Here is a 12864-nt window from a genome sequence, read left to right on the forward strand (position 1 = left end):
TGAATACTCTTGTCAAGTTTATAAATGGACATATGCTTTTATTTCTCTTGGGTTGATACCAATGATGGAATCGCTAGGTTAAAGTATATGGTTAATGTTATGATAAACTGCCAAACACTTTTCCAAAGTCATTTTATCATTTTACACTCCCACCAACAAATTATGTGAATTGCATTTGCTTCACAACCTTGTTGACATTTGGTGTTATCAGTCTTTAATTTTAGCCATTCCAAGTAGGTTTGAAATATCTGTTTATGAAGATAAGCTTTATTTTATGTTATGTTTAGCTCTTATGTTTTATGTTATATGATGCATCTCGAATTAGTTTCTTTTGTATAGTGTCAGGTTGGGGTCAAGATCAATTTTTATCCTATATGGACATCCAGTTGTCTTTATTAAAAAGACTCCGTGAGTCTTCTAATTTTGTTCAAGATTTTCAAGACTGTTTTGCCAATTGTATTGTAGGTTCTTTGAATTTGCATATACATTTTAGAATTAGCTTCTCAATATCTACTATATAAATAGCCTTCTGGGATGTTGATTGGGATTGCCTTGATCTTTAGGTCAATTTGGGAAGAATTCTCATCTAAACCAGCGTTATGTACACTTCAGTGAACATGATATATCTCTTCATTTATTTAGGTCTTATATTTCTCTTGGCCTTACTTTATAATTTCAAAATAGAGATGTTGTTCATCTTTTGTCAAATTTATTGGTAAGCACTGCATGTTTTTTGATGCTATGGTAAATTATATTATTTCTCTAATTTCATTTTTCAAGGGTTTTTTTTGCTGATATCTAGAAGTACAAGTGATTTTTATATATTTAACTTTTATTCTATGATCTTGCTAAATTCACTAGTTATCACATTTTTTAAGATTGCTTAAGATTTTCTATTTATGTATTCTATATATACCGTCACACCTGTGAATACAGACATTTTGACTTTTCCTTTCAATCTTTATGCTTTATATTTCTTTTTCTTGACTTATTGTACTGGCTAGGACATCCAGCAAAGTATTGAATAGAAACAGTGAGAACAGCCATCCTGCTCTGTGGCCAACATTAATGGCATTCATTTCACCTTAAAGTACAATGTTGGCTGTAAACTTAAAAAAAAAATTCCTTTACTAGACTGAGGAAGTTCTTTGCATTTCTAGTTTTCTGAGTTCTCTTTTTAAAATCAAAAATCTATTTATCTGTGTCTATTAAAATGAATGGTTTTCTCACTTATAATATTCACCACTTGGTGAAGTACAGTTTTTTCAAATTTTGACCTCCTTTGCATTTCTGGAATAAAGCCCACTTTGTCATGATGTACTATTCTATTTATATATTGCTGTATTCAATCTCTTGATATTTTAAGGATTTTTTGTGTATCTAGGTCCCTGAGGGAATATTTATCTGTGGTTTTCTTTTTTTATTACAACATTGTCAAGTGGTGGTATCAAGGTATACAGGCCTTATAAAATGAGTTCAAAACTATCCATTCTTCTGGTAATCTCTGGAAGAGTTTATAAAAGATTGATAGTACTTCCTTCTCAAACGGTAGAAAGACTTACCAGTAACATCATCCAGGCCTGGAGTTTGCTTTATGGGAAGATTTTTAATTATGGTTTTAACTTCTTTAATAAGTATCACAGTATTCAGATTTCTTATCTCTTTAGTTTTGATAAATATAGTTTTGAATTTGCCTATATCTCAATGTTCAACTTGATTTGCATAAAGTTTATAATATTTTCTCCTTCAACAATTTTCTTGAGATTTGACATAAAACATGCTTAAGTTAATACAAAAATGCTTAGTACAGTATCTGGAGCACAAATTATGCTATATAATTATTTTTCTTTTTTTCTTGTTCATTCTTGCTAAGCTTTTATCAGTTTTGTTGTTCTTTCAAAATGATTAACTTTTGGTTTCACTTATTTTTCTCTATTGTCTTTTTGTTTCTAATATTTCACTGATTTTTGATCTGGTCTTTATAATTTACTGTGTTCTGCATACTTTGGTGTTATTTGCTCTTCTTTATCTAGCTTCTTAAGCTGGAAGCTTAGATTATTGTAAAATTTCTTCCTTTCTAATTCAACCATTTAAAGCTGCACCTTAATAAGCCATTTTTGTTTTTGCTTAATTTAAGTCATTTTCTAATGTCTTAAATTAAATAACCCATTGGTTATTTTGAAGTGTCTCATAAACTCCAACTATTTGAGAGTTCCCCAAATTTGTTTCTCTGTGTTGATTACTAATTCAGAGATTTGCTAAGTTTTTCCACAATTTTAGCCTTTGACAGCCATGTGGTTTCTATTGCAACTTCTCAGTTCTGCTGTTGAAACATGAAAGCAGCCATAGACAATAGGTAAATGAATAAGTGTGGTTATGTTTCAGTAAAACTTTATATACAAAATGCAGTGAGCTGGATTCAGCCTGTAGGTGTTATTTGCCATCCCCTGATGTGGACACTTTGTACACTTCAATACTTTAACATTTATCTAGATTGTTTGATAATCCACAGTATGATCTTGGAGAATGTTCCATGTGTATTAGAAACAAATATGTTGTCTGTTGTTGAGTAGAATATTCTGTATGTGTATTAGAAACAAATATGTTGTCTGTTGTTGGGTAGAATATTCTACATCTATTAGAAAGAGCTGGTTGACTGTATTGTTTAAGTCTTCTATATTCTTACTGATTTTCTGTGTAGTTTTTCTTTCCATTATTGACAGAAATATTGATAACTCATTCTGTTGAATATCTATTTCTTTTTTAAATCTGCCAATTGTGACTTCATGTATTTTGAGACTGTATTGTTAGGTTCATATTCATTTATTTTTGTTATATTTTAATGCTGTATTGACCCTTTTATCATTATGAAATATCACTTTGTAATATTTTCATATTAATGTCTATTTCTCTGATATTACTATAGCCACTTAAGCTGTCTTTTATTTACTGTTTGTCTGGTACAGGCATACCTCAGAGATATGGTTGGTTCAGTTCCAGACCACCACAATGAAGCAAATTTACAATAAAGCGAGAATGTAAGTCACATGAAATTTTTGGTTTCCCAGTGCATATAAAAGTCATGTTTTCACCATGCTATAGTATATTAAGTGTGCAATAGCATTACGTTTTTTTTTTGTTTTTGTTTTTTTGTTTTTGTGGTACGCAGGCCTCTCACTGTTGTGGCCTCTCCCACTGCGGAGCACAGGCTCCGGATGCGCAGGCTCAGCGGCCATGGCTCACGGGCCCAGCCACTCTGCGGCATATGGGATCTTCCCAGACCGGGGCACGAACCCGTGTCCCCTGCATCGGCAGGCAGACTCCCAACCACTGCGCCACCAGGGAAGTCCATCAGCATTATGTTTTTAAAAATGTGCATACCTTAGTTTAAAAACAACCCTGTTGGGAAAATAATGCTGATAGACTTACTCAACAAAAGGCTGTCACGAACCTTCAATTTGTAAAAAAATGTAACATGCAAAGCACAGTAAAGTGAAGTGCAATAAAACATGGTACACCAGTAGATCTTTTTCTGTCATGTTACATTCAACCTATTGTGTCTTTGAATTAAAAATGGCTCTTATACATACTTGGAACTTGAATTTTAAAAATCCATTCTAGCAATCATTGCCTTTTGATTGGAGTATTTAATCCATTTACATTTAATGTAAATATTGGTAAGATTGAATTCATATCTCCCATTTTCCTTTATCTTTTATATATGTCTCATGGGGTTTTGTTGTTATTCCTTTATTCTTCCCTGCCTTATTTTGGGTTAAACAATCTTTTTGGTGTACCATTTTAAATATTCTGAATTTGTATCTTTTTTTTCCTGTTACATCATTTTTTTTTAATTTTAAGAAATAGTATTCTAAAAATAACATTAATAATAGGTCTATTCCAAGGTTTCTTAATATCTTCTGTGACATCCCACTCAGAAGGCAGAAAACCACAAAGTTCTTCACTAAGAAACGGTGCAAATGGAATGTAATATTGCATTACTGCACTGTCTAGAATACAAACTGAAGACAAGGAAACTCCTTTCATTCCTCCCCAGATCACTTTTGCTGAAGAACTGCTCACTTAACATCCTAGGTGTTCTTGTGTTGAGATCTGCTCCTATTATCTTAGAGCAATGAACCTTCTCAGGGAGCATAATGAACATGCCATGCCTAGACCTGTCCTGTGGGAGAGCTGAAAGGACAAGCCCTCAGCATCACACATCAGTCCACTAGAGAAATCATGCACAAAACTATTTTTCTGCGAGATTCTCCGACTTAACAATTTTAAAAACAGCTACAATATAATTGAGATCACATGGGCACTGCACCTAGTAGAGCTATACACAAACATTCCCTGTTCACACACATTCAGCTTCAGAGCAACAACACCCTGGACAAAGGCACAATCACATTTTTAAAAATTAAGAATGAGAAGTAAGCACAACAGGCATATGCACAACGGCAGAGAATCCTGTTCTGGGTAGGATACTTGAAGGAACCATAGCTATCCCAACAATCTAACATTTTACATTAGTAGTTTCCCATAAAAGTTAAACAAAAACCCTACCAAAAAACAATCCAAACATTATTTCTTTTTTCTTTAATTAACCATAGTACTCTAAGTTTGGTTGGTGATATCATGAGACTTTCTAGCTAATGTTCTTGAGAAATTTTTCTAGTTGCAAGATGCCTCACTATGGAGTCATTAATTAGTAAGCTCAAAGCAAACCCTGAAATGGATATAGAAATTTGTGAAACAAGCACATAGTTCCCAAAATTTGAAAAACAGGAGATTTAAGGCAGATGGTAACACCAAAAAGAGCCAGTCAAGTATTAAAAGGCACTCTGGAAATGGTTCATAGCAAAACCTAATTTTCTATTGGTTTTCATCATATGGGTGAAACTATTCAGTCAGTAGGCAACAGATGGGGTGCAGCAATGATTAGGCCTCACCAAGGCAATTCCCCTCTGATGTGGCCACAGAAGGAAAATGACTTCTGGTGCCATGTGGCTTGTACTCATCCACAGCAAGACAGACTAGTCCCTCAAACTGCTTGTGTACCTGGGAAAAGACAGTAACAGTACTTCCATAAAAGGTAAAGACTAACAGGAACCTATAAGCTCACTCTGGAAAAATGGGAAAATGTAATGGAAAAGGAGCACCATATGCTGATTTTTACTGGAGGAATTTACTGGTCATGTACACACCATAGGAAAATTACACTACCCCAAAGGTAATGCAGAAAAATTAAATTCATAAGTATACATTCAAACTAGGCAAAAATATGGTACATGTTTTAAAAACAGAAAATACAAAAATAATTTCACTATGAAATATGCTTTGATTTGCATGTGTCTTGGTACTTCATATTAACCAGGTCCAACTGCTCTAATAAATCTCTATTATACATATTTTAGAATACCTATTTTTAAAAAATATCTTTTTAAGCCAAAACATAAAATCTACATTTGTGCATCCATATATGTTATCCTCCTTAGTATCTTCATAGATCCAAGATGCTAAAAGATTAATAACATAATTTTTTAAAAAAAATTTCAAGCCACAGATTAACAAATATACTTCAAGTTTTCTGGATTACACTACTAAAAGCAACTTGTATTAATGTACACTGGATTTTCAGATATAAATACCAGTCAATGGTTGGTTGGTCATTACACAAGTATAATTATTCTTAGAACTGGGTCACAGTATACAGAATTTCTTAACTTTCCTTAGTTCAAACTCTGTAATTTGACCCTAAAATTCATAAGCATAACCCTTTCTGTGCTTTAAGCTGACACACTGACTTTGTAGTCTACTCTTTGTAAGAGAGCAGGTAACTCTAGCACGGAAGAAACTATATAATGTGGCATGGGGGATGACTTCAATGTCTCCATTCCATTTTTATCTTTCCAGACTGTTGCCTTCAGCCCTGCATTGAGGCCTTCTTGAATATCGGTTTCTAGTGTGTCACCAACCATCACACAGTCCCCAGGCTCTACTCCAAGGAGATCACAGGAGTAATAAAATATGGAAGGTGCTGGTTTCTCCACTTTCTGCTCTCCTTCTACAACATTAGCATCAAAATAGGACAGACAGGCACAAGCCTCAATCTCCCTCTGGGTCTGTCTTTCTCCATTTGTTAATAAAAGTAGGCAGACATCCTTCTGAAGTTCAGTAAACATGGCTTTGACATCTGCTAGTGTCATATGCTGTAAATATGTAGATTTCCACAGAAAATAACATCCTTCAGTCAGTTTCCTATTGGCTGCACCACCTTTGGTTTCCTGGATTGTTTCCTCCCAGTGTAAAGTCCTGAGGTCAGTAATGCATGTATTAGAAGGATGAAAACATTCCTTGCTGAGTTTAATTTGAACTTTGTCACAGACGACTTCAGTCTCTTCTTTGAAATGGTATTTTGATTGTAAGAGCTTTATCACCTCCAACATGCCCTTCCGACTCACCCTGGGCATGTTGATGAGTATGCTGTCCAGGTCGAAGAAGACAGCACACACCTGGCTCAGCCCCATGCCACTGTTGCCTGCATGGCGCACCAACTCCTGAATTTGTATCTTTTGAGTTATTACTTTAATGGCTGCTGCAGATATTTCTATATTCATGTTAAATTTATCCTAGTCTCTGTCAGGTCACCGCTAACTTCATTTTGGTAAAAATATAGCAACTTTGCATCTATGTAGCTTCATTTCTTTTCCCCTTTTAAGCTGTACTATTGTTGTGTAGATTATAATATGCATATATTTGATTGTGTATTTATATATCCCAACAAGTTGGTGTTACAATTATTGCTTTGATTATCTTCTTTTCAATTAAGAGAAAACATATAACCAATCTTTTATATTTAATACCTTTGGTACTCTTCATTCCACCCTGTGTATCTAACTTATCATCAGGTGTCTTTCTTTTCAGCCTTAAGAACTTCAGTGTTTCTTACAGGTTATGTCTATTAGCAACAAATTCTTTCAATTTTTTTTATACCGGAGAATATTTTCATTTTAACTTCATTTCTGAATGAATGTTCCACCTGATATACAATTCTGGGTTTAGTTTCTTTTGTTCCAGCACTTTCACTGTGTCATTCCATTATCTTCTATCCTCCATCATTTCTGATAAGAAGTCCATTGTTAAACATATTATTGTTCCCTTCCATGTGATGAGTCATTTTCTCTGGCTCCTTTGAGGAGTTCTTTTATCATTTTGACTATGTTGTTTCTAGTTATGGTGCTCTTTTTACTTACCCTACTAGTGATTTGGTGAGCTATTTGCATCTAAATGTTAATGTTTTTAATCAACTTTTGGAAGTTTGGAGCTATTGTTCAAAAATTTTCTCTCTTCTCTTTCTCTCCTCTCCTTCACCAACTCCCTTTATACATGTTGGAATGCTTGTCATTGTACCACAGGTCTTTAGGGTTCTTCTGTTCATTTTTTCAATCTTTTAAAATTCTTTGTATACTTTCTATTGATATATCTTCAAATAAATGATCTCTGCTACCTCAAATTTGCTGTTGAGTCCATCTAATAATTTTTATTTTTAATTGTCACACTTTTTAACTCTAGAATTCAAATTTGGTTATTTTTATTGTCTATATTTCTCTATAGATTATATATATATATTTTTTCTGTTGACTCATTTTTAACATTTTTACCTTTAATTCTTTGAGCTTGTCTATTAATTCCTGACTGAAGTCTTTGCTAATCTAACATCTAGGCCCATACAGACTCAGTTTCCACTAGCTGCTGATTTTTTCCTTAGTACATTTCACACTTTTCTATTTCTTTGCATGTCTAATAATTTTTGGCTGAAAACTAGACATTTTAGGTAATTATAGCAACTCTAGACTGTGTTTTACATCTAAGGAGTGTTTTTTATTTTATCATCTTGCCCATACTCAGTCTGTGGAATCTATTGGCCTGTGATGTAGAGATATTGGCTGTCTCTGCTCATTTTTTCAAATTCTTTATTTCAATTTTTATCCTGGCTCCCCAGGGGTAGCCTCTGTCTCTGAATAGCTTAATAGGCAGCTAATGATTTGGGCAGAAGTTAACATCATACACTTTGAGTCTATAACACTTCTACCCTCTGCTGTTTTCTGTGTGAGATGGGAGATATATTCAACATTGCAGCCAGTTCTCAAGTCCCCCTTGGCTTTCACTTTTTGCCATGCTCTCTCAAGTCCACCCTGTGCATGCATTTCTGAGTCAGACTGGGATGCTTGGTGTACAGCATGTTTTGATATACTTAGTGGAATGATTACTACAGTCAAGCTAATTAGCACACCCATCTCCTCACAGTTTTCCATGTGTGTGTGTTGTATGTGGTGCGAGCACTTGAAATCTACTCTTAGCAAATTTCCAGTATACAACAGAGTATTAACTATAGTCATCATGTTGTACATTAGGACTCTAGAACTTACTCATTCTACATAACTACAACTTTCTACCCTCTGAGCAACCATCTCCCCATATTCTCCACCCGCCCCCCTCACCGCCCCTGGTAACCACTGCTCTATTCTCTGCTTCTATGAATGTGATTTTAGACTTCATATATAACTGAGATCATTTTCCAAAAAAGACATACAAAGGGCCAGCAGGTAAATGAAAAGATGCTCATCATCACTAATCAAGGAAATGCAAATCAAAACCACAATGGCTTATCACCTCAAATCTGTTAGAAAGGCTAGTATCAAAAGGGTAAAAGATAACAAGTGCTAGTGAATATGTGAAGAAATGAAAACTCTTTTACACTGTTGGTGGAAATATAAAGTGGTACAGCCTTAATAGAAAACAGTATGGAAGTTCCTCAAAAAATTAAAAATAGAACTACCATACAATTCAGTAATCCCTCTTTTGCATATATATCCAAAGGAAATGAAATCAGTACCTAGAAGAGATATCTGCACTCCTATGTTCATTACAGCATAACTCACAAGAGCCAAGATAAGGAAAAATTCTTGAAGGAAATTAAAAGTGCTACTCTGGTGAACATATGAATGATAAGAAAGTGAAAGAGCCTTACTGACAGGGAAAAAGTTTTAGTGTTCTGGACGGAAGATCAAACCAGCCACAGCATCCTCTTAAGACAAAGCCTAAGCCAGAGCAAGGCTCTAACACTCTTCAATTCTATGAAGGCTGAGAGAGGTAAGGAAGCTGCAGTAGTCTGAAGCCAGCAGAGGTTGATTCATGAAGTTTAAGGAAAGAAACTGCCTCCATAACATAAAAGTGCAAGGTGAAGCAAGTACTGATGTAGAAGCTGCAGCAAGTTATCCAGAAGATCTAGCTAAGATAATTCATGAAGGTGGCTACATTAAGCCAACAGATTTTCAGTGGAGACAAAAGAGACTTATATTGAGAAAAATGCCATCTAAGACTCATACCTAGAGAGGAGAAGTCAATGTCTAGCTTTTGTTTCAGAGGACAGGCTGACTCTCTTTAGGGGGAAAGACAGCTGGTGACTTTAAGTTGAAGCCAATACTCATTTACCATTCCAAAAATCCTAGGGCTCTTAAGAATTAGGCTAAATTTACTCTGCTTGTACTCTGTATATAAATGGAACAACAAAGCCTGGATGACAGCACATCTCTTTACAACATGGTTTTCTGAGTATTTTAAGCCCACTGTTGAGAACTACTGCTCAGAAAACCATGATTCCTTTCAAAATATCACAGCTCACTGACAACACACCTGGTCACCCAAGAGCTCTACTGGACACGCACAATGAGATTAATGTTGTTTTCATGCCTCCTAACACAACATCCATTCTGAAGCCCATGGATCAAGGAGTAATTTTGACTTTCAAGTCTATTAGTTAAGAAATATAGTTCACGAGGCTATAGCTGCCATAGATAGTGATTCCTCTGAGGAAAGTAATTGAAAAACCTTCTGGAAAGGAGTCAACATTCTAGATGCCATTAAGAACACTCATGCTTCGTGGGAAAAGGTCAAAATATCGACATGAACACAGGAGTCTGGAAGAAGTTGATTACAACCCTAATGGATGACTCTGAGTGGTTCAAGACTACAGTGGAGGAAGGAATTTAAGATGTGGTGGAAATAATAAGAGAACTAGAATCAGAAGTGGAGTCTGAAGATGTGACAATTGCTACAATACCCTAATAAAACTTTAACAGGTCAGGCGCTGCTTCTTAAGGATGAACAAAGAAAGCTGTTTCTTGAAATGGAATTTATACCTGGTGAAGATGATGGAATGACTGTAGAAATGACAAGACTGTTGAAATGATGACAAAGGATTTAGAATTTTATAGTTGATAAAGCAGCAGCAGGGTTTGAGAGGGCTGACTCCAATTTTGAAAGAAGTTCTACTGTACTTAAAATGCTATCAAACAGCAATGCATGCTACAGAGAAATCATTTGTGAAAGGAAGTCAATAGATGCAGCAATTGATAATTGTTGTCTTTTTTTTTTTTTAATGGTGGCAGTATGGTTTATTAAGCTGTACCTTAGTATAGGTGCTGGGGCTTGCCCATGGTGCTCTTAATGTACAAAGCCTGTACGTTCTTCCAATTTTTCTTGAGCAATGACACCAGGAAGTTAACAGCTAAGTGGATGTTGTACACAAGCTCATCATCTGTCATCTTCATGTGGGCAACAGCCTCTGTAAGATACAACACCTCCTTCATTTGGAACTTGATCATGGACTTCACCTCATCAACTCTGGCCACCATGTTCTCATTGGGGGTCAGCAAGGGAACTTGCCAGCATGATTCAGGCCTGGGCCCAGGATTCATGGGATCTGCTTGATCACAGACTCTGGAGCCAAAATGGCATCATACTTCTTGGTCATCTTCTTGACAAGTTTCTTATTCTTGTTGAGTTTCTTCAACACCTCAATGCCCATGTGGGAGATTATCCACAGCCTTGGCCTCATCACAATGCTGCTGGTCCCCCGAAACACATATGGAGAACTTGGGGCGGAGAGTAGACTTATGCCTGACGGTGCTGAGAAGGGTTTGTCCTTCTGAGGTCATAGTTCTTCAGGCTGATCTTTAGCTCCACCATCTCCAAAACTTTCTGGTGCTTGCACTGTTTCCCGTGTAGGACTTTCCGCACTGCCTCGTACAAGGTGTCACAGGAGACTTTGCTGCTCATGGTGCCTCACACCGCAATAACCAGAAAAAAGCTATTGTCTTATTTTTTTAAATTGCCATAGCCACCCCAACCTTCAGCAACCTCCACCCTGATCAGTCAGCAGCCATCAACCTCAAGGCAAGACCCTCCACCAGCAAAAAGATTATGACTCACTGAAGGTATCAATGATGGTTAGCATTTTTTAGCAATAAAGTATTTCTTAAATGAAGCTATATGCATTAATTTTTAGACATAAAGCTACTGCACACCTAACAGATGACAGTATAGTGTAAACGTAACTTTTATACACACTGGGAAATCAAAAAATTCGTGACTCACTTTATTGCAATATTCACTTTATTGTGGTGGTCTGGAATCAAACCCACAACCTCTCCAAGGTATGCCTGTATATCACTGGGAGCAGTGATTTTGGTGTTCCTTTCATGTTATTAAATTACAATGAATATGGGTATCACTACAGGCTATGTGTATATTCGTGGAAAAATTAGAAGATACATATGGAAGTTTGAAATGTTTATTGAAACAAGTAGGCAACACTGAATATTTTAAAACATTACAAATAATTACAACATCTCAACTACACAATGTGTTTTATATGTATGTATGTAAATATATATATATACACACATATTTAAACTTTGCTTCATCTTTCAACTTTTTATCTGCGTAAAAAGAAGAACACTTTCCTCATTCAGGAGATTTCTGATGTTGTAATAATTACCTAGAAATAAAGTGATAAGAAAATTAAAAATTATTTCCATAGGAATCATTCCCTTTTGATTAAATGTTTAGTCATCACTAAGACCTATTACAGTATATAGTGTCAAATTAAAAAAAAAATCATCTAACAACAAATAACTCTTATTTAATTCCATGAACTGAAAAATCCAAGGACCATCTGTGATCCAGATAAAGCTTAAAACAATGTAAATTTCACATCATTTTGATAATAAATGCAAAAACAAATTAGACAAGGGTGCAGATAGGAAAAAAAAATCTCCCTCTGAACCCAATCATGTTTTGGGGTGGTTTTTTTTGGTTTTTTAATTGAAGTATAGGTGATTTACAATGTTATATTAGTTTCACGTATATAACAGTGATTCAATTATTTTTATAGATTATACTCCATTTAAAGTTATTATAAGGTATTTTCTATATTCCCTGTGCTATACATTACATCCTTGTATCTTATTTATTTTATACCTTGTAGTCTGTACCTCTATTCCTCTTCCCCTATCTTGCCCCTTCCCTCTACACCTCTCCCCACTGGTAACCACTAGTTTGCTCTCTGTATCTATGAGTCTGATTCTGTTTTGTTATATTCATTTGTTTGTGTTCACAACAGTGTTGGCACATACAAAGGAATATATAAATATAGCTATTATTATTGTCTCCTTTCATTAGAATGTAAGCTCCATGAGGGCAGGGATTTTTTTATGTATCCTACACCCTTAGAGCAAGGCTTGGTAGACTCTCAATCACATTTGTTGAATGAATGAATGAATGAATAAATTAAAATTCCTATCTCCAAAGACTTGTGCTCCAATAGCTGATGAAGCACACTATTCTGTATGTTTAAAATAACCAACTAAAAATTGTTTGACTACATAATGTCTTTGAGATAACATAGGGGAGTAATTTTCTTTCTACTCTGGATACAACGTATCTTCTATTTTTATATTCAGCAATTAGCAACTCATTCAATTTTCATGTACCGAAACACTGATATACTTATCT

At 35.2% G+C, this 12864-nt stretch overlaps 1 protein-coding gene and 2 pseudogenes across 1 annotated transcript in view; all 3 read right to left on the reverse strand.

Annotated features, from left to right (window-relative positions):
* Nucleotides 1-5792: 5792 nt before the first annotated feature.
* On the reverse strand, nucleotides 5793-6533 carry LOC103091200 (N-acylneuraminate-9-phosphatase pseudogene; annotated as a pseudogene).
* Nucleotides 6534-10478: 3945 nt separating this feature from the next.
* LOC103091473 (60S ribosomal protein L10a pseudogene) lies at nucleotides 10479-11127 on the reverse strand (annotated as a pseudogene).
* Nucleotides 11128-11777: 650 nt separating this feature from the next.
* Nucleotides 11778-12864, reverse strand: part of CENPC (centromere protein C) — a 79118-nt gene continuing 78031 nt past the window's right edge. The window contains exon 19 of the mRNA XM_007454456.1: nucleotides 11778-11848. Within this exon, the coding sequence (XP_007454518.1) occupies nucleotides 11778-11848 (71 nt within the window). The remainder of the gene's footprint in view (nucleotides 11849-12864) is intronic.

Source organism: Lipotes vexillifer, unplaced genomic scaffold, assembly GCF_000442215.2.
Source record: "Lipotes vexillifer unplaced genomic scaffold, Lipotes_vexillifer_v1.1 scaffold1478, whole genome shotgun sequence".
Taxonomy (NCBI): Eukaryota; Metazoa; Chordata; class Mammalia; order Artiodactyla; family Lipotidae; genus Lipotes; species Lipotes vexillifer.